Source organism: Podarcis melisellensis (genome assembly GCF_964234715.1).
Source record: "Podarcis melisellensis genome assembly, chromosome: 6".
Classification (NCBI taxonomy): Eukaryota; Metazoa; Chordata; class Lepidosauria; order Squamata; family Lacertidae; genus Podarcis; species Podarcis melisellensis.
The window spans coordinates 98,550,354-98,572,123 of NC_138538.1; the positions used below are offsets into that span (position 1 = coordinate 98,550,354).

Sequence of the window (21,770 nt, forward strand, 5' to 3'; positions counted from 1 at the left end):
AAGTGGCAAAATTAATGGCAAAGCTCAGAGACTAGGAGAACGAGAAGCTTAAAAAAGAGTGGGAATCGTTTATTGTTTATGTGCAAATAATACTGTAAACAAGTTGATACATTGGCAGGATTTTAAGTAAATGCTTGCAACTAGTAGAAAATTAGATAAAATTAAGGGAAATAATAATTGGAAAAGTGCAAGTATGGAAATGCAGAAGAATTGGGTTAATATAAGGAACCAGAAGTGGGTATGGGGGGATGTCCAGAGATTTAAAAAATCTCAAAGAGAAGGTACTTGTATAAATTTAAATTTGGTAGAAATGTGAGTTAATTACTGCTTTTATTTGTGAAAATGTAACTGTTAAAAAGTAATAAAAAATTATTTACAAAAAAGCACATATCTCTGCCTGAAAAGAGTCAGGCAAAAGGCAAGTGTGAAGAAGCCCAATGACATTCAAGTCAGTGTTTTTTATCCTAAAAAGATAGGCAGATATATATACGAATAATTAAATGAAGGGAATACCTCTAAGGATATGCTCAGTTCAGGAATTCGTGAGGCTAGTTATGATAGTGATCACAAGTTCATTCACAAGTTCTGGTTCCCTCCCCACAATGTTATCTCTCAGCAACCTAAATTTGGGGGTGGGATGGAGGCTTTTTAGTTGTTGTGACTGTTAGACAATTGGGAGTCAGAGATTCTTGCAAATTTACTGCACATTACCCAGAAATCTACCAGTACATCTAGGTTCACCTTCCGTCCATCTTTGGTTTAGGCAGGATATTCAATTAAATGGTGCAAATGTGTCTTGGATGAGTCAAGGTATTGCAGTTTCTGCTTCTTCTGCAAAAAGATCTAGTCTGCCTGTTGGCTGCAGTGAAGCAAAGTGAAGCAAAGCCAAAGCATATGGTCTTGGGAAATGTAAGGCAAAGACTGGGCAACCAGCCGACCTCCAGGAACATGGGCAAACGCCTTGGTGTAGTGCTGAGAAATCCAGAATCCCCCTCAGGAATTAATTCTGCAAGTTCTTTCAACTTAGTAAAAGCTGACACAGGTTGATGCCTTTGTTAAATTTTTAAAATCCCCCAGTATGTTCTATTGCTGTCAATATGTGTGAGTCCTTCATTAATGTCCAAGTGCAACTTTATTCCATTTTTCAGGAAATATGGCCTTCCCATGTTTATAAATGCAAGCATAGCATTGGGCCCTTGGAAAACACTGTGAACTTGAGAGTCGGCCATCAGGTAAACAGAAAAGCGATGTTCAGTCGAGGCCTCCTCCGTAAGGGCCACATAAGCATAGACAAAATACATCCCACTTTCCAAGATTTCCAGTGAGGAGGGACTTGCAGTCAGTGCAGAGCCAGGGCAAATGGGTTTCCATTCCCAATGGATAGTCTTGTCAGAAGGGACTGGAGCTTGCAGGCATAAACCAGGGGAGAAGAACACCAAAAACGAAGTATAAAAAAATGGTTATTGTTGTTGTACTATTATGTACAGCAAAATGGTATCCGACAGTCTCACTTCCTAGGCCTCCTTTCCAGTTTTCTAACCAGTCATCTCTGTCTCCTAGATACTTCCATGTTTCTTTTCCAACTAGCTTTCTGCATTCTGTGGCTACTGAGGAAGCTCAGCCTTCACTGAGCTAATTTTGGGGGGGGAGGCAGGGCCCCCTAGCTGTTTTAGGTTTTTTTTACTTCTGCAAACCATGTGACGATTGCCCAACACGCTGATGTATGTGTAAAGAGTTCCTGCACATGAGGGGAGGGATCCTGGCTAATTGGATGTGGAGAAGTTCAGTACCAATACTTCGGTATGCATGTAGAGCCCCATCACACAAGGGAGGAGGTGCCTGGCTAACATGCACAGCTGGGGGCGGCTAGGACAGAGCAGCAACAGCCCTGCAACTCCCTCATGTCCATTCAGCATGAGAGAGACTTTGAGTCAACCTCACACTCAGAACCTGTGTGTGTGTGCAGAATTAGTCCTTATGCCCTGCTTTTGCATAGGCAGCACCAGTGAAGGGGGCAGAGGAAACTTCAAGAAATAATCAGCTTTCCTCAATCCCATTATGAAACTGAATGGATGGATGAATAGTAATCACAATAGTAGAATGGTCCTTCCTCATTTTAACTACCCTGAGACATATTTGATGAAAAGAAGTATAGAAGTGTCTTAAATAAATAAAAGATGGTAATTAAAAAAAATCAAGCAGATCTGAGTACTTACAAGATCCATGAATCCAGCAAGTCTTGGGTGACTGTGGAGAAAAGAAAAGTTGGGAATTCACTATGTAATTACTCAAGTCTTCCTTTCATACGGGGGCACCCAGGTCCAATCTCTATTGGGCACAAAGTCACAGTCTCTCAGCCTAACCTACCTCACATGTTGCTGTGGGGCTAAAATGCTACTTGACTTCCGGGGGGGGGGGGGAGGGAGAAAATCTGCAAACACGGCATTCAAACTGTCTCTCGCTCTCAGATAAAAGCAGCTCTTAGCTAACGAAAGCGTAATTCATCTTTTGTAAACAGTACTTGGTATTAGTGGCAAATGGAGATGGGCAAACAGGTTAGACTCACCTGAAGAGGAATCAGGCTTCTCCAGTGCCCCAAAACCCTTGCAGGTTTTACATATCTGAGATAATGATTGAAAATTCTATCTGCTGCCCATTGTCCCATCTCCAAGAAGAGAAACTCACCTTGGGTTCCAGGGCAGAGTATCGGGGGCAAGCAGAAACTCATCTGATGGTGGGAGAAGCCCAGCAGGCCTCTCCTCCTCAGATGTTTGTGAAGATGCTGCCAGCATGAATATCACTGAGAGCCAGCACTCATGAGTCGTAGCAGCGCAACAACTCCAGTGGGAAAAGGAGCTGCCAGCAGACCATGTTCCATCTTGGGAGCAGCATTTCACTGTAATCAGGGGAAGCCCCAGCAGGCCTCCCCCTCCCAAAAGAGCTGCTGCTGCCACCTGCTATCCTCCCCCTCCCTTGGCCACCAAGCTGAATTGTGTCCCCTTTGGGATGGGGGTACCCAGCCACAGAGGGAAGGAAGGATGAGCGAGCTTGTCCATAAGCTGCCTTGAGTCCCTGTCAGGGAAAAAGGAGGGGTATAAATTCAAATATAATAATAATAATAATAATAATAATAATAATAATAATAATACTATAAATTATTATAGTAGGGGTGTATGCTCCCAATGAGAAAAAAGCAGCTTTTTTCTAGAACTTAGAAACAAAGCTGTTGGATTACCTGGAAGATAAAGTATTACTACTCGGAGACTTTAATGGGGTAATAAACCCACAACTAGACAGATCTGGAGGGAATAAAGGACAGGGGAAATTACAGTCTAGCTTTGTGAATATGATTGAAAGCTTTGACTTAAAAGACTCTTGGAGATATAAGCATGGGCTAGAGAGATAATGGGACGCGGGTGGCGCTGTGGGTTAAACCTCAGCACCTAGGACCTGCCGATCGCATGGTTGGCAGTTCGAATCCCTGCAGCGGGGTGCGCTCCCGTCGTTCGGTCCCAGTGCCTGCCAACCTAGCAGTTTGAAGGCACCCCTGGGTGCAAGTAGATAAATAGGGACCGCTTACTAGCGGGAAGGTAAACGGCGTTCCGTCTGCTGCACTGGCTCACCAGATGCAGCTTGTCACGCTGGCCATGTGACCCGGACCTGGACACCTGTCTGCGGACAGCGCTGGCTCCCGACCTATAGAGTGAGATGAGCGCACAACCCTAGAGTCTGTCAAGACTGGCCCGTATGGGCAGGGGTACCTTTACCTTTTAGAGAGATAATATAGAGTGAGATGAGCGCACAACCCTAGAGTCTGTCAAGACTGGCCCGTACGGGCAGGGGTACCTTTACCTTTTAGAGAGATAATATACGTATTTTTCCAAACCAAATAAATTGGCTAGCAGGATAGACTCCATATGGGTTTCCATAGATATGCTTAAAAGGATTGAGGAGTCACAGATTATACGAAAAACAATCTCAGACCATAACCCGGTCTTATTAAGAATAAAATCAGATTGGAGAACAGGAACAAGGAGATGGAAATTGAATGAATCTTTATTGAAAGAGGAAAAAATAGTAGAGGGTACTAAAAATACATTGAAGGAATGTTTTGAATGAAATAATAAACAAGTCAGTGACGTTAGAACAATATGGGACACTGGCAAGGCGGTTATTAGGGGATACTTAATAAAACAAAATGCCTTACAAAGAAAAGAAAGTGATAAGGAAAAAATGGGATTGTTAGAAGAAATAAAGGAAAAGGAAAAAGAGCTGAATAAACAACTAAACAATGAAAAAAGAAAAAAAAGAAATCAAATTATTACAGGCAGAATACAAGTCGAAAATAGAACAAGAAATTGAATGGAATCTGAAAATGTTTAAACAGAACAAGTTTGAATTTGCACATAAACAACTCAAAAAAGGAAAAAGGAAAAACAAATCAACAGAACAAAAATAGGTGATCCCAAAATAATATTACAAAAAATTCTTAAATATTATGAAGATTTGTATTTTAAAAATGTAGACATAGGGGAAGAAGTAGAAGATTATGTAACCCAACAGAAAACCCCAGAGGTTAAAAAAGAGAAAGTCCAAATGTTTAATGCTCCGATATCAACATTAGAAATCAGGAATGCAATCAAGAAGGCTAAAACAGGGGAAACACCAAGCCCAGATGGTCTCCCAGTGGAATTCTATAAAAAAATGGAAGATATTTTAATACCACTAACCAAAATAATGAATAACACCCTTAATCAAGGGAAAATCCCCAACTCATGGAAAGAAGCCTATGTAACACTAATACCTAAACAGGGAGGTGACCCAGAGTTAATATCCAGTCACAGGCCAATATCACTATTAAACTGTGATTATAAACTCTTTGCCAATATATTGGCAAGCAGGCTTAAAGAAGCTATCAGAGAAATCATTCACCCAAACCAGACGGGGTTTCTCCCAGGAAGGCAAATTTCAGGAAATACCAGAAACATTGCTGATATTTTGGAATAAGCTAAAAGTGATAAAAAGGCAGCCTTGTTATTACTCAATACGGAAAAGGCATTCAACAATGTCTCCTGGCATTTTATGAAAAAACAGATAGAAATAATGGAACTAGGAACAAAATTTAGAAATGGAATTGAAGCAATATATCACCAACAAAGAGCTAGACTTCTTATAAATGGCAACCTTACAGATAATATCCCCATCACAAAAGGGACAAAACAGGGATGCCCTTTGTCATCTCTGTTATTTATATTAGCCCTAGAACCACTTTTACAAAATATCAGGAAAGACGAAAATACAAAAGGAATAGTGATTGGGGAAAAGTCTTATAAAGTTAGAGCATTCGCCGACGATCTAATTGTAACAACACAAGATCTGAAACAAAGCATACCAGCAGCTATAGACCTAATTAGTATAATATGAATTATGGTGCTGGAGGAGACTCTTGAGAGTCCCATGGACTACAAGAAGATCAAACCTATCCATTCTTAAGGAAATCAGCCCTGAGTGCTCGCTGGAAAGACAGATCCTGAAGCTGAGGCTCCAATACTTTGGCCACCTCATGAGAAAAGAAGACTCCCTGGAAAAGACCCTGATGTTGGGAAAGATGGAGGGCACAAGGAGAAGGGACGACAGAGGACGAGATGGTTGGACAATGTTCTCGAAGCTACCAGCATGATTTTGACCAAACTGTGGGAGGCAGTGGAAGACAGGAGTGCCTGGCGTGCTCTGGTCCAGGGGGTCACGAAGAGTTGGACACGACTAAATGACTAAACAACAACAAAAGAAAATATGGAAGAATAATGACCAAAAACTTAACACAGGAAGAGAAAAGAGAATTACAAGAAAGAACAGGCCTGGAAATGAAAAATAAGGTTAAATATCTGGGGATCTGGATATGAACCAAAAGTATAAACCTGTTTGAAGACAACTACATTAAATCCTGGAAAGATCTTTTTTAAAAAAATATATTTGGGGAAGAATCTCAGCAGTGAAAATGAATATTCTTCCCAGAATGGTTTTTTTTTTTTGTTCCAAACAATACCAATCCTAGGAAGATTGAAATGTTCCCAAGAATGGAAAAAGGAAATAGCAAGATTTGTTTGGAATGGAAAGAAACCGAGAATTAAACACAAATTACTAATAGATAAAAAAAGAGAGAGGAGGCTTTGCGCTTCCAGACCTAGAATTATACCATGCAACTGCAGGATTGGTATGGCTAAAAGAAGGGCTCACTTTAAAAGATACCGATGTGTTAGATCTTGAAGGCCACGACAATCGGTACAGATGGCACACTTACTTAATATATGAAAAAGTGAAGGTCCACAAGGGGTTTTTGAGCCATGTGATAAGAAAATCATTTTATAAGATATGGATTAAATATAAAGGATTACTGAAGCCAAAGATACCAATGTGCATAGGCGCCGACTCCATGGGGCCTGAGGGGGCCCGAGCCCCCTCAAAAATTCGTTTGGGGGGGCTCTGCCCCCCCCAATAATTTAAGAAAATTATTAGTTATATTAGGCTTTGTAAAATCACAAAATTATGTTGGTATTTTTTATTTTCCTTGTTTGACGATAGTTACCTTTTAAAATACATTCAGTAATGAGTTAAAACAAAGCCACTCCCGATCTAGAGAGGGGGTGGGGTTGCGGGCTCTCGACCCATCAACAATCTCGCAGGGCTGGCGTCAGCCCCGCGAGAAGCGGGGATTCCCCCTAGCTCATTAATATTCACCGCCCACGGCGGCAGCCAATCAGCTGCCGCAAAGGGCGGGCCCTCACAGGTTCACTTAAGGTCGGGGCAGCCCGGGGCTCGCCCCTTTCGTTCCCCCAGCAGCAGCGGTTTGGAGGTCTTGGGCCCCCCCAATATTTTTTATAAGTCGGTATGGGCCCCCCCAATATTTTTTATAAGTCGGTGCCCCTGCCAATGTGGACCTCACCCGCAGAAGTCATAGCAGTTAAAAAGAGGAATATGAAAAGAGAGTTGCCCACGTACCAATTATTACTAGAAGCGGATAAAGATGAGGCAACTTTGAAGAAACATGATGAAATCAAAAGCCACCTGTCGAATTGGCTCCAATATTTTCAGTTAAACCAAAGATTGTGTATAGATAAGAAAGAAGGTCTTGCAAAAGAAACATCCAAATTTGAAAAAGAGTTAACCCACAATAAAGGAAAACACATTTCACGAATTTATGACTACATTTTAGAATGGGAAGTAAAAGAGGAAGAAGTTAAACTAGTAATGGTAAGGTGGGTGCAGGACTTTAGATACAATATCTACATGGAACAATGGGAAAGATTGTGGAGGACAGATATTAAATTCAGGGCATGCTACCTCAGGGAAAACACTATGAAGATGTTATACAGATGGCATCACACCCCTTTAAAACTCGCTAAAATGTATAAAGGCAGGTCGCCAACATACTGGAGATGCAAAAAGGACATAGAGTCATATTTTCATATGTGGTGGAACTGTCTGGTTATCCCTGAATTTTGGAACAACATCTACAGTGAACTGAAAAAGTTATTTAAATTTACATTTAAAAAAACCCTAGAGATCTTCCTATTAGGTATACTACCAATAGAATTTTTAAAAAGTATAAGACCATTGTTTATGGATGCAATCACAGCAGCTAGAATAATAGTGTCAAGAAACTGGAAAAATGAAACACTACCAACGATAACAGAGTGGCAGACTCTTATGACAGAGTACCTGCAACTAGCAAAACTGACGGGAAGAGTCAGAGGAGTTTCAAACCAGAAAGCATATGCAGAATGGAAAATATTTAAGAAATATTTAAAATTGTATTGTACAAGCAACAACATACTTGCAGAACTAAACTGATACTTGTAAGCAAAAAGTGTATCAGATATCTTATCAGAATATATAAAAATAATGTGAAATAATATAAATCTGTGTGAGAAAACATAGACAATATAAGTAGTATAATGAGAATGATTGGAAGTTTTACATTTTAACTTGTTACTTAATTGTAATATATTGTATTTTCCTTTCTTTCTTTTTTTCTTTACTTTCATTAGTTTTGCTTTGTATGACTTGTTATCTATGTATATGTGTTTATGTGGGAAACTAATAAAGATTATTAAAAATACATAAACAAATAATAATAATTCAAATATTATTATTATAAAAAGTATCTTTCTCATTTATCCAATCATTTCCACATCAGTCTGTGAATTAATTTTTAAAAGTCATGTTGAGAATTGATCAGCTTCTTAGTGCGAATTTCTCCTAATAGACATTTTCCTATGCAATTACATGTAATGTAATGCATTTTGTATATTATTTTCACTAATATGAGACATTTTTAATTACTGTATTTTTCGCTCTATAGGATGCACTTTTTCCCCTCCAAAAATGAAGGGGAAATGTGTGTGCATCCTATGGGGCGAATGCAGGGGGGAGGCAGACAGGAAAAGCCCCCAAAAGCCACACACAAGCTCTGCGCAGCTCTTGCGGGCTTTTCCTGACGTGGCCCTTCTGCCTCCTTGTAGAAAAGCCCACAGAAGCCGCATGCTCCTTAAAGGGTGCGCGGCTCCTGTGGGCTTTTGCGGGAGGTGGGGGTATTGCCACAGCCGCGGGCAGCCTCTCTCGGCTGGAGAGCGGCTATGGCAGAAGCCAAGACAGTGAGCGGGGAGCATAGACAGCAAGCGGGAAGCATCCCACTTGGTGTCTTGGCTTCATCTTTAGTCGTGCGCCACCTCTCCAGCCGGGAGAGGGTGCACGGGGCTAAAGAAGCCATAGCCCCGGGCTTCCCCGGCAGCCCTGAGAAGCTTGCGGAGCAGCGGGAAGGCTGTGCGCCTTTCCGCTGCTCCCCAACCTGCTCTTTGGGGCTGGCGGTGGGCTTCCCCCCACCAGCCCCAAAGAGCAGGTCGAAAGGAACCTGAAGCCTGGAGAGCGAGAGGGGTTGGTGCGCACCACCCCTCTCGCTCTCCAGCTTTCCAAGGTAGCCGCCTGAAGGCAACTGAATGCACCTTGAAGGGCACCTTGTTTTAGAGGGGGAGAACATGGGGAGGGGAATTCTCCCCCTCTCTGCGCCGCGCCTCCTGCCACTTCGCTGAAGGGGCAATGAGCAGAGAGGGGGAGTTGTTGTTTTTTCTTGTTCTCGCCCTCTAAAACAAGGTGTGTCCTATGGTCTGGTACGTCCTATAGAGCGAAAAATACAGTAATAGCTTTCTCTGAATTTGTTTTATTTTTTATTTTTTATATAATAATATTTATTAAGTTTTCCATTTTAGCAATCCAATTAAAACCACATTAAAAACATTCCAAATTATAAAATTAACAAACAGTCCGAATTTTATGCCAAATTATAAATCTTTGGTTGACTTCCCGTGCTCTGAGGTTCGGGGGGTGATGATGATCTCATATTTGTACTGCTTCTCTTTAATTAGTCCAGGTAATTCCAATAAGACAATCTGATGTTGATCCTTCGTTAGTTCGTCTGGCAAGCAGGTTAGACCAATATAATATATTTCTGTGTGGGTGTTTATTTTCCTGTCCGTGGCATTTCACTTTCACTTTTCTCATGTCTGTGATTTTCCACTGTGACACATCCCAAAATGGAGGAAATCTGGCTTTCTGCCATTTGTAACAAACATATGTCCAAACGTATTTGTTTTATCTCCTTTCCAAGACAAATAAGCCATCCTTTAGCTAGAAACCATAATTTCCATCTTCTGTTTTTATCAATCCGTTGAAGGTAATTGCAAATTCAAAAATCATTTCCACACAGTTGTGCTGTGGTGGCAAGGTAAACTGCGTTTCCATGCACTCTGGCTTCCGTCACGGTGTCCCGTTGTGCCAGAAGCGGTTTAGTCCTACGGGCCGCATGACCCGGAAAGCTGTCTGTGGACAAACGCCGGCTCCCTTGGCCTGAAAGCGAGATGAGCGCCACAACCCCAGAGTCAAATTCAACGGGACTTAACCATCCAGGAGTCCTTTACCTTTATCTTAATAAAAGGAAGATGTAAATCTTCTGCAATTCTTCTCAAATATTTCACGACCGAGCAAAGAGATTTTGGTCTCATCACTCCAAATAACACTGTCCTATTGTTCCACTGTCCAGTTAACATGGATTTAGCCCAGTTTAGCCTTTTCAACCTTTGTTTGAGAGATAGCAATGGCTTTTCCCTTGGAATTCTAGCATTTAGACCATATTGTTTGTACTGTACTTTTGTACTGTTTTATTTTTGTTAGCCGCCCTGAGCCCGGCTTTGGCTGGGGAGGGCGGGATATAAATAAAATTTATTATTATTATTATTATTATTATTATTATTATTATTATTATTATTATTATTCCTGCAGTCTGCACCGAACTGTCCTTGCACTCAACTTCACATTACATCACGCCATGTCATCTTGTATACACTCAGATGATTTTCTTCTGTCACGTGGGCACAGTCTCTCAATTCCTCTATCATCACTTGCTGTTGTGCACCTTTTGCTGCCTTTACCAGTCTGATTTTGTAGTGACTGAGTCTCCTTATACCACTTCAAAAAATTAGAAATGCCACCTTTGGTTAAGTTTCCACCATTTTTTCTTCTAATTTCTTTATAACTTTAGCTTTGTTCACTTAATAGTACTATTTTACTTCACTTTCTGGGTGACCAGCCAACTCTTTGCACCATTTCTTTAAAGTTATTTATTATGTTTTTCAAGCTCACTAAATGAAAGAACACAAAAACCCCAACCACCTTGATAGCAATCGCATAACACACTGACAAATGTCCTCCTCTCAGCTCCAGTACATAACATCAATAGCTGAATCTTACTGTGACCTGACTGAATCATTGCCAAAACAAGATGACACCCGATTGGCTCTCTAAACACTCCTGCTCACTGGCTACATTCAAATGAAGGAAAGCTACTGCATATCAACCTAAGCAAGCTGTGCTTCCTTTTTCTGGTTCTTTGGCTATAACTTTTGATAGAATACAGATAATTGAACAAACTTTGTTACATTACATTCTTCATTCCATTGATATTTTACGGTATTACTAAAAAAGAAATGGTGTTATGAGCCATCAAACCTTGGAAATACACTTTTTCCAAAATGTTTCCACAATTCCACTAGTTTACCCATATTCTAGAGTCATAAACTGAATTTCCCCCAGTATTGTTAGCTATTGTTCCTCATGAAGCAAAAAGGAAACGAGTCATCAGTTCCTTCTTCTTCAGATCTTCATTATTATATATACTTGAATAAGGACGCAAGCTTTACCTTTGTGCTTGCATTTTTGTACCCATTGCTGGGCTGGAGAACTGGCAAAGGGAGAATCTTGACAGATGACCATTTCACTTTGCATATTGTTTCTGAAAGTGCAAACCAGGCAAATGTGAACCAAATTGAATTTCAACCTCATTCCTGAGCCAGGCACATAATTATTCTGCTTGCAACGATTTGAGGTGGGGTGCTCGTTTACGCCAGTACCTCTGCTTGAATCCTCATAAGACCCATATAAGTAATAGACTACTTTTCTTAAAGAACTCAGAGTTCTGACTGGCTGGCTTCCCCCGCCACCCTGACCTGATGAACAATTGTCATGGAACTGCACCTCGTGAGCAGGGGAGCAGGGTGTGCCAGAGTCTGGTGCTGATGACGCCAAGGTTGCAGGTTCGATCCCTGTATGGGACAGCTGCCTATTTCTGCATTGCAGGGGGTTGGACTAGATGATCCTCAGGGGCTCTTCCAGCTCTATAATTATATGATTCTGTGATTTGTGCAATTAGTGGAAGCCACAGTGCTTTGTCACAGCTCCTCTGACCATGGACAAGGAGGAACTAAAAATAACATCTCATAGAGCACAGATGGGGAACCTCAGTTCTGGGGCCAACTATTTCCCTCCAGGCCCCCATACCTGGCCCTTGACACTCTTGCCAGGCCTCACACCCCCTTGCCAGGCCACACTCTCCAGACAACCTGAGGGTGTTTTTTTTGCCTGGTTGGCATTGTCGCCCGGTTCTAGGATAGAGCAGTGGGGGCATCTAGTATGCTTGAGTGGCTGGAGGGGAGCCTGCTGTGAAAAGGTAAGCAGGGGTGCAGGAAGGGGGGTGCGGTGGAGGTGGGCTGCCCCGGGTGTCACCACTGAGGGGGGGTGACAAAATGCCAGGCAACACTCACTACGGCCCTGCAGCGTGCCCGAGCCACACGTCTCTCCTGAGAGAGACACAGTGGCTTGGGTGCATGCAGGCTCTGCACTGCCCAAACAGTCTGCCCGCTGCTCCCCCCCCCCCAGGTGCAGGACGGCTGAGTGGGAGGGGGCAGGCAGACTCCGGAGGCTCCACAGTGTGCCCTGTCCCTATGGGCAGCTCACCCCGCCCCTGGGCATGCCACCCCAGGCGCCTGAGCGGCTTGCTTCGCCACTGAAGGTAAGACCCACACCTGTTGCTTCACCCACTTTTCCTTCAGACACCACTTGTCGGTAACACCTGGGCCATGGGAAGAAAAGCACCCCCCTGCCGCAGGGCAGAGATTCATTGATGCCTCTTCTATCCCACCTCCCAAGGAGCTTTAGGGGGCAGGTATGGTTTCTCCCCTTCCCCATTTTATCCATGCCACAAGGGCCTGGGGCGCATGAATGGCCCCAAAGATCTTTCGTGACTTTATGACCTGTGGTCTCCTGAGTCACAGCAGTCTAATAACTATTTTGCACTGGCTCTTCCTTAAAATTCCACTAGACCAATGCTGAAAGTTCCAGTATTGTATTTCCCATAAAGTTACCATAGACATAAAATTGTTACAACTACTAATTAATACAAATCATTGATATACTAACATCAGTTGTTCCATTGGGCTGCAGCAGCAGCATCATAGATGAGAATTGGGGGCACCCCCTTAGCACTCACCCCTCTGGGCGCTTCTCCCTCAAGGGGATCCTCGCAAGAACTTTGTAACTTGCAAGAACTGGAGCCCCTGTTTGCTTGCCCCCTCCCCCCCTCGCCTTTTCTGCTGTCTTGTGGTTGTAAACCTGAGGGCAGCGACTGGCTTATTTGTTAATGATCTCACTCTGGGAGCTTTCTCAGCTGAAGAGTAGGAGGAAAATGTTTTAAATAAATCTTTCTCTAGAGGTTTGTTATCTGCTTACCTGTTTGTGATGGAGAAGAATGCAGGCGATAGAAAATGGAAGTAAAACCAGCATCAAGATGACCAAACATGCTGCAAGACACAGGGTAATCCTATAGTTTCTTGCTGTTTGGGGGTCATTGTGAGGGTTGGGCCCCTCTGTGAAAGCCAGTGCCTCCATGGCAGAAGCTCCAGCCAGCCTGTGCTTACTGGAACTCCTTAAAAACGTCTCCAGAAGTTAGTAGCCCTGAGCCATGGGAAAGATATTTATATGCTTGGAGGTTACCTTCTTTAACAAGGGGTGGGGTTTGTATTTCATCACTGTCTGGGCTGTAGAAGAGGATACACATCGAGCGAAACTGACGTAGGAGGAGGAACTCCTCTCCTCTGGCTCAAAACCCCACAAAGGCTGTGAAATGAAACTGCTCCAAGGACAGGAGAGGGCTGCTGAGGAAGACAATCACATCAGCTGCTTACGTTAAGGTTACCAGATTTTTTTCAATGAATCTGGGGACACTTTTCAACTTCACTGGATTTTGTCAAGGGACTGATTTGTAAATACAGGGACTGTCCCCAGGAAACGGGGACGTCTGGTAACTTTAGCTTACGTCTATGAAGCGTTGTAAAAGGGCACTGGATAGTGAAATACAATGTACTGCAATTTATTTTTATCTAAAGTTTAAGAGACATAAGGTCAATATGTACAAGAGTTTTGGTTTTCCTTGTGAAACAGTCCACGTATCTGAACTACGTGAGTTTCAAAAGCTTTGACTTAATACAGTGGTACCTCGCAAGTCGAAATTAATTCGTTCTGTGAGTTTTTTCGTCTTGTGAATTTTTTGTCTTAAGACGCACGGATTCCCATAGGAATGCATTGAAAATGTACTGTACATACATTTTCTAAGACGTTTTCGTCTTGCGAAGCAAGCCCATAGGGAAATTCGTCTTGCGAAGCAACTCAAAAAATGAAAAACTCTTTCGTCTTGTGAGTTTTTCATCTTACGAGGCATTTGTCTTGCGAGGTACCACTGTGTTAGGAATGTGTAGTCAAGCCATCTGAATGGCTCAAATCTATATATGAAATCAAGTCCCTGCCTCTGCTTCCTGATTCTTGTTGTCCTCCTTAAGGGCTGCAAATGCTGCAGCAGCAGCAGAAGAAGAAGTTGCAACTGGCAGGGTTCCCCTCTGAAGGCAGCAACCTTCAGTCTGCCCCACTGGCTCTCCTCTGCCTGATCCTTCCTGCATGCCAAGGCTGCACCATCCCTTCTGTCTCTGGGCCTCGTGTCATTTTGCTCCATTCCTAGCTTCTCTTTGGCTCCTCATTCCATCATTTGCCACATCCCCATCTGCCATTGTTTTCTTTTTAGGCCACCACATACTTTGCTCCAGGTCCTCCTCTAATCACTCGGTATGTGGACCTGTCTCCCTCACGCCCCCCCCAACCTGCCCCACAGCATACAGCCCCCCATATCTTACACACTGCAGGGTTTCTTCAGAGCCACCATCTCTGCTCACTCTTTCATTGCCTTAGTTCCCTGTCTTCTCTTCTCTTTTTCTCCAGCCTTGTTTTCCACTTACAGGGCAAAAACAGAAGTAACATGAAAGCAGAAGTTGCCATGGGTTCTTTGTTCACCCTCTGTAGCCCAGGCTCAGCGTCACAGCTTAGATGTGCTGCCTGTCCAGCTGCCGGCCCAATGGAAAGGGGTGGGCCTTGCTTTGGCAGACATCTGGCACAGGATTGCTCTGCCAGCCCTTGCACTTCACCAGCTGCCTTCCAGACAGGGCTTTGTGGTGAAAATTGTGCTCCACATCCATAGAATCACAGAATCATAGAAGAGTTGGAAGAGACCACAAGGGCCATCGAGTCCAACCCCCTGCCAAGCAGGAAAACCATCAGAGCACTCCTGACATATGGTTGTCAAGCCTCTGCTTAAAGACCTCCAAAGAAGGAGACTCCACCACACTCCTTGGCAGCAAATTCCACTGTCAAACAGCTCTTACTGTCAGGAAGTTCTTCCTAATGTTTAGGTGGAATCTTCTTTTGTTTAGGTGGAATCTTCTTTCCATGTGTGTTTGTTTGCAAGGTCCATACAACATTGTGTGCCTTTCAAAAAATCTAATCTGTATTTATTCATTCTAGGGGGATTCTGATTGAAAAATTTAAAAAATGCCAGTAGACTAGTTGCAATATTTGAACGATCCGTTTGCAATTTTAAACCCTTTCCAGAAACCACCTGAGGGGTTTGCTGTGGAATCACCACTCTCTGTTTTACTCTCTTTTTATGGGTCATCTGTGCAGTGCTAATCAAATCACTGACTGGCTATGTTTTCCGTATGTTGTTTCTGGGTCTTTTTAGACCTCATAAAATCTGACTTAAGGACAAAAAAAGCACAGAAGAGCAGCACAACTTCCAAAAGTGTGGGCTATTCCAAGAGGTTTGGTTTTGACATTTGCCTTGATGCCTTGAGCGGATTTTAAAAAGAAAAGACTGAATGGGAGCCATGAACTCTAAACTAGACGCAAAAAATATCTTTAAGGATGATGAGGGTAGATTACTAGGGGTAAAAATAACAAAAGGTAAAAAAACATTTAATTATAGTAGGAGTTTATGTACCGAATGGTAACAAAACAGAATTTTTCAGAAACGTAGAAGCTAATTTACTGGAATTTATAGAAGAGATTATTTTGATGGGAGACCTAAATGGTGTTATATTAATAGAATTAGATAGGACACACAGAGAAAGAAAATTTTAAAAAAGGCAGATTCCCAGACACCTTCTTTCAGATGGTAGAAAGCTTAAATTTGATTGACATATGGAGATATAAAAACCCAGGAGAAAGACAGTATACACATTTCTCAGAAGTAAACAAATCAGCCGGCAGAATTGATGGCATATGGGTATCAAATAACTTAACAACTAAAATTAAAAAAGGAGAAATACAGACCAAAATTATTACAGATCACAACCCAGTCACATTAGAATTAAAGGAATATAAGAAAACTAATAAAAGATGGAGACTTAATGAAAGAATATTAAATGACGAAAAGATTGTGGAAAAAGTGCAAGAACTAATGAAAGAATTTTTTGAATTAAATAAAGAACAGGATACAGACATCAGGACAATATGGGATGCAAGTAAAGCTTTCATAAGAGGCTTTTACATACAACAAAGTGCAACAGGGAAAAGAAACAGAGAGCAAAAACTAGAACAATTACGGAAAGAAATAGGAATAAATGAAAAATTATTAAAACAACCAAGAAATGAATTAATAAACCAAAAACTAAAAATATTACAAACCCAGGCTTCAGCAATATTAAATAGTGAAATTGAGGATAATATTAAATGGATGAAACAAAGGTTGTTTGAATTCGCAAATAAACCCAGAAAGATGCTAGCCTGGCAACTGAAAAAGAGACAAAAGGAAAAACTGATTGATAAAATAGGGGAAGAAGGGAGAACTTTAGATAATCCTGAGGAAGTTAATAAGTGCTTTATAAAATATTATACATGAAAAGATGGCGTCGTCGTTAGTAGTAGCGTCGACTTGAACTCCGCATCAGTTGATGCTGTTTTTATTATTTTTATCAGTTTTTACTAGCTTTTTTATCAGTTTTTATTAGCTTTTATCAGCCTCAGTTCTTTATTTTTGTTAGTTGGCAGCTATTAATTTACAAAGCTTAGGTCAAGGGCCTGAGTTACAGAAAGTCTAGAAAGCCCTAATTAGCTCCAGCCCAGCAGGAGTGGAGATTAGACGCCCTATCGTGGGTAGACGCCGAGCTTCCTGATTTACAGCAGAAGCTGCTCTGATTTACAGCGGCTCTATCCCTGGAAAATGACTAGGAAAAAGAAACGACCGGCCTCATCTACAGAAGGGAGCCCACAGAAGAGAAAGCAGAGCAAAATGGATGATTTTGTAAAAGCACAGAACTCAGAACCTACCACACCAAACAGAACTCATTCCCAGGTAGGTGGGGATGCTTTATTGGGCGGAGATCACCCAGGGGAGAATGCTGAGATGAGCGCTCATGAATTATCCCATGAACTACCATCTGAGGGGGCACCGCTCTATGCAGAAATACTCGCGGACCACTGTCTGCTGACTGCAAGAACAGTGGAGGAAATTAACATCAAATTACAAAAGGTAACGTCTCTCCTGGCGGAGTTGGTGCTCCTGACAGCCAAAAATAGCCAACTCAGTACTAAAGAGACCGACCATAGCGTTGCCCTCCCTCTAGACCATCATGTACAGGGGTGCAACCGGCCCAGACTTGATAACCAAGAGACTACAAATACTAAAAACAACAAAAGCGAAAGTAGGGACCTGATCCTACAAAGTACTCAAGTAGCTCTGGACATATATCCTTTTAATGGTATCCTGCCTTACTGGAAATCAATCGACAGTGTGAAGAGAAACTTTAAGCTTTTACTAAATATCCATTGCAACACTCTGATCGCGATAAACTTGCTTTGCACGGACCCCCAGCACACTAGACTCACGCTGACATTTTCTGACTCAGCTACCCCTAAAATGCTATTGAAATATAGGGCCATTTTACAGGACTATAATATTGTTCTGAGGCGTGTTTTTAAAGACACAGAACGAAAACAACTACTGCCAAACTTGTCATATAGCCGGACCAACTCCAAGCAATCAGCACCCTCTCTGCCGAAGGGCTTTCGCCACAGGGCCATGATTCATTCGGAAGGGCCGTCAAAGATGAATATGTGCGGTGAACCCAGCTGCAACACTCACTTGGAGAGGAAAACATCAGACCAAAAAGGTCAAACACACAAAGAACGCCAGCCCAAGCTAGATAATTCAAAGATAGGACTCTCCATTACGCCTTTGGCAGATCCAGAATTTCACCACCCTCTATCCCAACTGGAATCTGATCAGCCAATGCCAAGTGACGACCCTCCCAAGGGAAATGGGACACATAGAAAGCCAGAGACAGATTTAATTATCTTTGACGAAGACCCCCCGATGGCACCAGCAATCCAAATAACACCGTCGATGCCGGGAAATCGGGAAAATGCTGCAAATCAACCCCGAGAACAACAACACCGTGCATACCCTAAGAACGGTTGCATCATTACCGAACCAGTGGGAGAGCTGATAACAATTTCCCCACCACAATGAAGCCAAGCCAGTTATGGAACGAGCAGCTTTAACATTATCTCATGGAACATAGCGGGTTGGGCTAACAAACTTGGGGACGAGCCATTTCGTGATTATATAATGGGTTTTGACATAATAATGCTGCAGGAAACTTGGGCAACTGATAACATAGCTCTTGACGGTTACGACGTCTATGAAATCAAGGCCTCTAAACCGCTTGGAAGGGGACGACCGAGGGGGGGCCTAGTAACTCTGGTTTCCACTCAATTGACGTCACAAGTTATTGAGTGCTCAGTTTTCGAGCAGCTGGCACTGGGGATCACCTTGCATATGGAATCCAAGAGTATTATTTTTGTTTCAGTGTATATTCCACCATATACAGTGCAAACACAGATAGAGAGCACGTGGCGTAAAATCCATAGTTTCCTTTATTCCCTACAAATTAGGTACCCTGGCTCGCCATTTTACCTAATGGGAGATATGAATGCCAGAATAGGCTCAAATGATGATAGCCTGGAAATAAAATTCCCAATATTAAGAGATCTAAAGGAAAATAGCGCCCTCTTGCTAAACCCACCCCCACGTAGACATTCGAAAGATAGCCAAATCAACTATGCTGGATTCTGCCTGGCTTTTTTACAAATAAGTCTGGATCTGATCATTGCTAATGGGGCATTCCCCGGGGACAGAGAAGGCGAGTACACATTCATAAATTCAAATGGGGCCAGCACAGTAGACTACTGTCTCACTAACAGACAGGCCTTCGAATCAATTAAAAAATTCACAATAGATAATAGGACTGAAAGTGACCACTTACCTCTTATCATCTCCATTACCGGCCAAAATTCAATTCAGCACTCTCACATAGAACATGAGGACATAGACAAAGCAAATGATCCAGCATTGCGTAGGAAAAAATGGACACCTGAGATAGCAATTGCAGTTGAGAATAGATTGAATTCACAAACTGCAATTAAGTTAAGATCAATTATAATAAACAATTTATCAATAGACTCCTCCCTGACAGCCTACGAAAATCTCATTGAGTCCTTGCAGGATGTGGTCTCGGTTAACATAAACTCAGCCGGCAAGCCACGCACTGCGAAAGGGCGCAGTTGGTTTGACCAAGAGTGCCACACAAAGAAGGAAGCCCTAAGGAACGCCTATTTGGCCTATAGAAACGCTGGATTAAGCTACTTACCTCAATCTTATTTCAAAATCAAAAAAGAGTACAAAGCCCTTTTGGCCTCAAAAAAAGGCAGTCCGAACAAAATTCCTGGTCCCTACTATTGAATGCCTCACTAAACAATGAAACTAAACTCTTTTGGCAACTGGTCTCCGACTCAATGAGAAATAGCTCCTCAGCCCCCAGCTGTGTCATTCCAGCTCAGGTTTGGGAGAACCACTTCAGAAATATATTTATGGAAAGTCCAAACCTCCCTTCCAGTTCACAGGAGGATGACAGGGTACAATTGTCACTGCTCCCTAATTGGAGGCCGGTAACTGTGGAGGAAGTCCATACATTAATTGGGAAGCTGAAGAGCGGAAAGGCTCCGGGGAAAGACTTTATCCCAGCTGAGGTGATTACATCAAACCAGCACTGGTGGGCCCCGCTTCTGGCAGCACTCTTTACAGTAGTAAATAACTCTGGTAAGGTACCATATAGCTGGAAACATGCTATAGTAGTCCCAATCTTTAAGAGAGGCCACCCAAATGTACCTTCCAATTATAGGCCTATTAGCCTGCTCTCAATAATTGGGAAACTATATGCCCATTTCCTCAGTAGCAAATTGACAACTTTTCTAAATGAACATAATATACTATCTGAAGCCCAGGCAGCTTTCCGTGAGAATCATTCAACAACAGACCACTGTCTAATGCTGTCCTTCCTAGCTGAGAAGTATACCAGACACCTACAGGGTAAACTCTTCGTGGCCTTTATGGACCTGAAATCAGCATTTGACTCCATCCCCAGATCCCAGCTATGGTCCAAATTGAGTCTGATCTTGCAGGACAAACGACTTCTCTTTCTTATAAAAGCCCTGTACAATGGAACCAAACTGCAGGTCCGATGCGGTAGACAGGGACAGCTATCGAACAGCATCGAGATGACTAGGGGGGTGAGACAGGGTTGTATTTTGGCCCCCACATTGTTTTGTCTATTCTTAAATGACCTAGAAGAGAACTTAATGGACCCAGATGGACACATTCCAAAAATAGGAATGAGAAGGACCCCTTTGTTGTTGTATGCTGATGACGCAGCCATCATCTCGCGTTCCAGGCCGGGCTTGAATTATCTGTTGAGGAAACTTTCTGATTACTGTTCTGGAAATGGTTTATCCATTAATTATGAAAAATCTAAAATCTTAGTCTTCGAAAGAAGATTCTCCCAGTCTAAATGGGTGCTGGATGGCCATAACCTCGAACAGGTAAAATACTTCAGCTACCTAGGGCTCACATTCCATCATACAAGATCTTGGAAGCACCATTGGCAAACCTCCCTTCAAAAGGCGGAGATTACAAAGCTAGCCATACATAAATTCTTCTTCACAAAGGGCGGCAAATATGTTCCAGCAGCCTTAAGGGTTTTCAACGCAAAGCCCGTTTCCCAACTCCTGTATGCAGCAAATGTCTGGCATAATGGGGACCTGCCAAAGCTAGATGGCTTTCAGGCAAAATTTATACGATCTCTGCTGCAGGTACCTAACTGCGTCCCCAACTCCGTACTTCTGTTGGAAGCTGGTGAATGCCCAATTTCAGCTAGAGCATGGTGGGCTGCCCTAAGACATTGGCTCAGGATTTCAGTGTTTAATCTAGGGAAGGGTCTGTACCAACATATCACCAATGAGGAATTTGTCAGCAAATGGCAGAAAACCATGGCTAAAAAAGCCACCTCTATTGGTCTGTCTCCCCCCCAACTGTATTACCTGGGCTATGAAGGCGCCCAAAAGGCTTTAAAGCAAAGATTATGGGACAATGCACACAGTGACTTGCGATCTCGGTCACACGCAGTCTGTAGTCCACTGGCAGCAGGAGTTCAATATGGGTATGTCTTTGAGTTAACACCTTACATCAAAAACCTGACAGTACCTAACTATCGAAGCCTTTTCACCAAGGCCAGACTGAATGTCTTCCCCTCTGCAGTGCTGGATGGTAGGTTGAGAGGAGTTCCCTACCAGGACAGACTTTGCTCGTGTGCTCAAGACATCGAGTCCATAAAACATATTTTGTTACATTGTGCGAAGTATGAGCAGGCCAGGGCTGAACTGTTACTACCCTTGCTGGTGCCTTTCCTGGGAAAGTCAGAGGCTCACTATGTCAGGTTCCTACTGGAAGACCGGACAAAAGCTAGAACTTTGGCAGTGGCAAAGTTTTTATCGGTGGTTGAAAGAACAAATGAGCCCAATATTCCAAACAAAGTGCTTGATTAACCTGGAGGTAGGCTGTATGAACTCTGTATTGATTTGTAATGTTTTGTTGGTCTCTGGACCGTAATAAAGATTGTTTGTTTGTTTGTTATAAAATATTATAATAAGCTATATAAAGCAGGAAA

The 21,770-nt window shown here is 42.6% G+C and overlaps 1 protein-coding gene across 3 annotated transcripts; it reads right to left on the bottom strand.

Moving 5' to 3' along the window:
* Positions 1 to 311: 311 nt before the first annotated feature.
* Positions 312 to 14,714, bottom strand: TNFSF18 (TNF superfamily member 18). Of its 3 annotated transcripts, XM_081915196.1 has the most exons (5): positions 14,571 to 14,714; positions 13,117 to 13,187; positions 11,253 to 11,344; positions 2,217 to 2,247; positions 312 to 1,405 (listed from the first exon to the last, which is right to left on the bottom strand). In XM_081915196.1, exons 1-5 carry the CDS (start codon positions 14,597 to 14,599, stop codon positions 1,056 to 1,058), a joined length of 573 nt encoding a protein of 190 aa, XP_081771322.1. In that variant the 5' UTR covers positions 14,600 to 14,714; the 3' UTR covers positions 312 to 1,055. The 3 variants fall into 3 exon arrangements, 2 of the variants coding, with proteins under 2 accessions (XP_081771322.1, XP_081771323.1); XM_081915197.1 differs by lacking the exons at positions 11,253 to 11,344; positions 14,571 to 14,714 and having other exon boundaries at positions 13,117 to 13,319; XR_014169357.1 differs by lacking the exons at positions 11,253 to 11,344; positions 13,117 to 13,187 and having other exon boundaries at positions 1,303 to 1,405.
* Between the last annotated feature and the right edge of the window lie 7,056 nt (positions 14,715 to 21,770).

Coding starts and splice junctions, on each gene's coding strand:
- TNFSF18 (XM_081915196.1), bottom strand. CDS start 14,599: ATGGTGGCTCTGAAGAAACCCTGCAGTGT. Junction 13,188..14,570: donor CTGAAGAAACCCTGCAGTGT/GTAAGATATGGG, acceptor TGTGTCTTGCAG/CATGTTTGGTCATCTTGATG. Junction 11,345..13,116: donor TTCTTCTCCATCACAAACAG/GTAAGCAGATAA, acceptor TTGCACTTTCAG/AAACAATATGCAAAGTGAAA.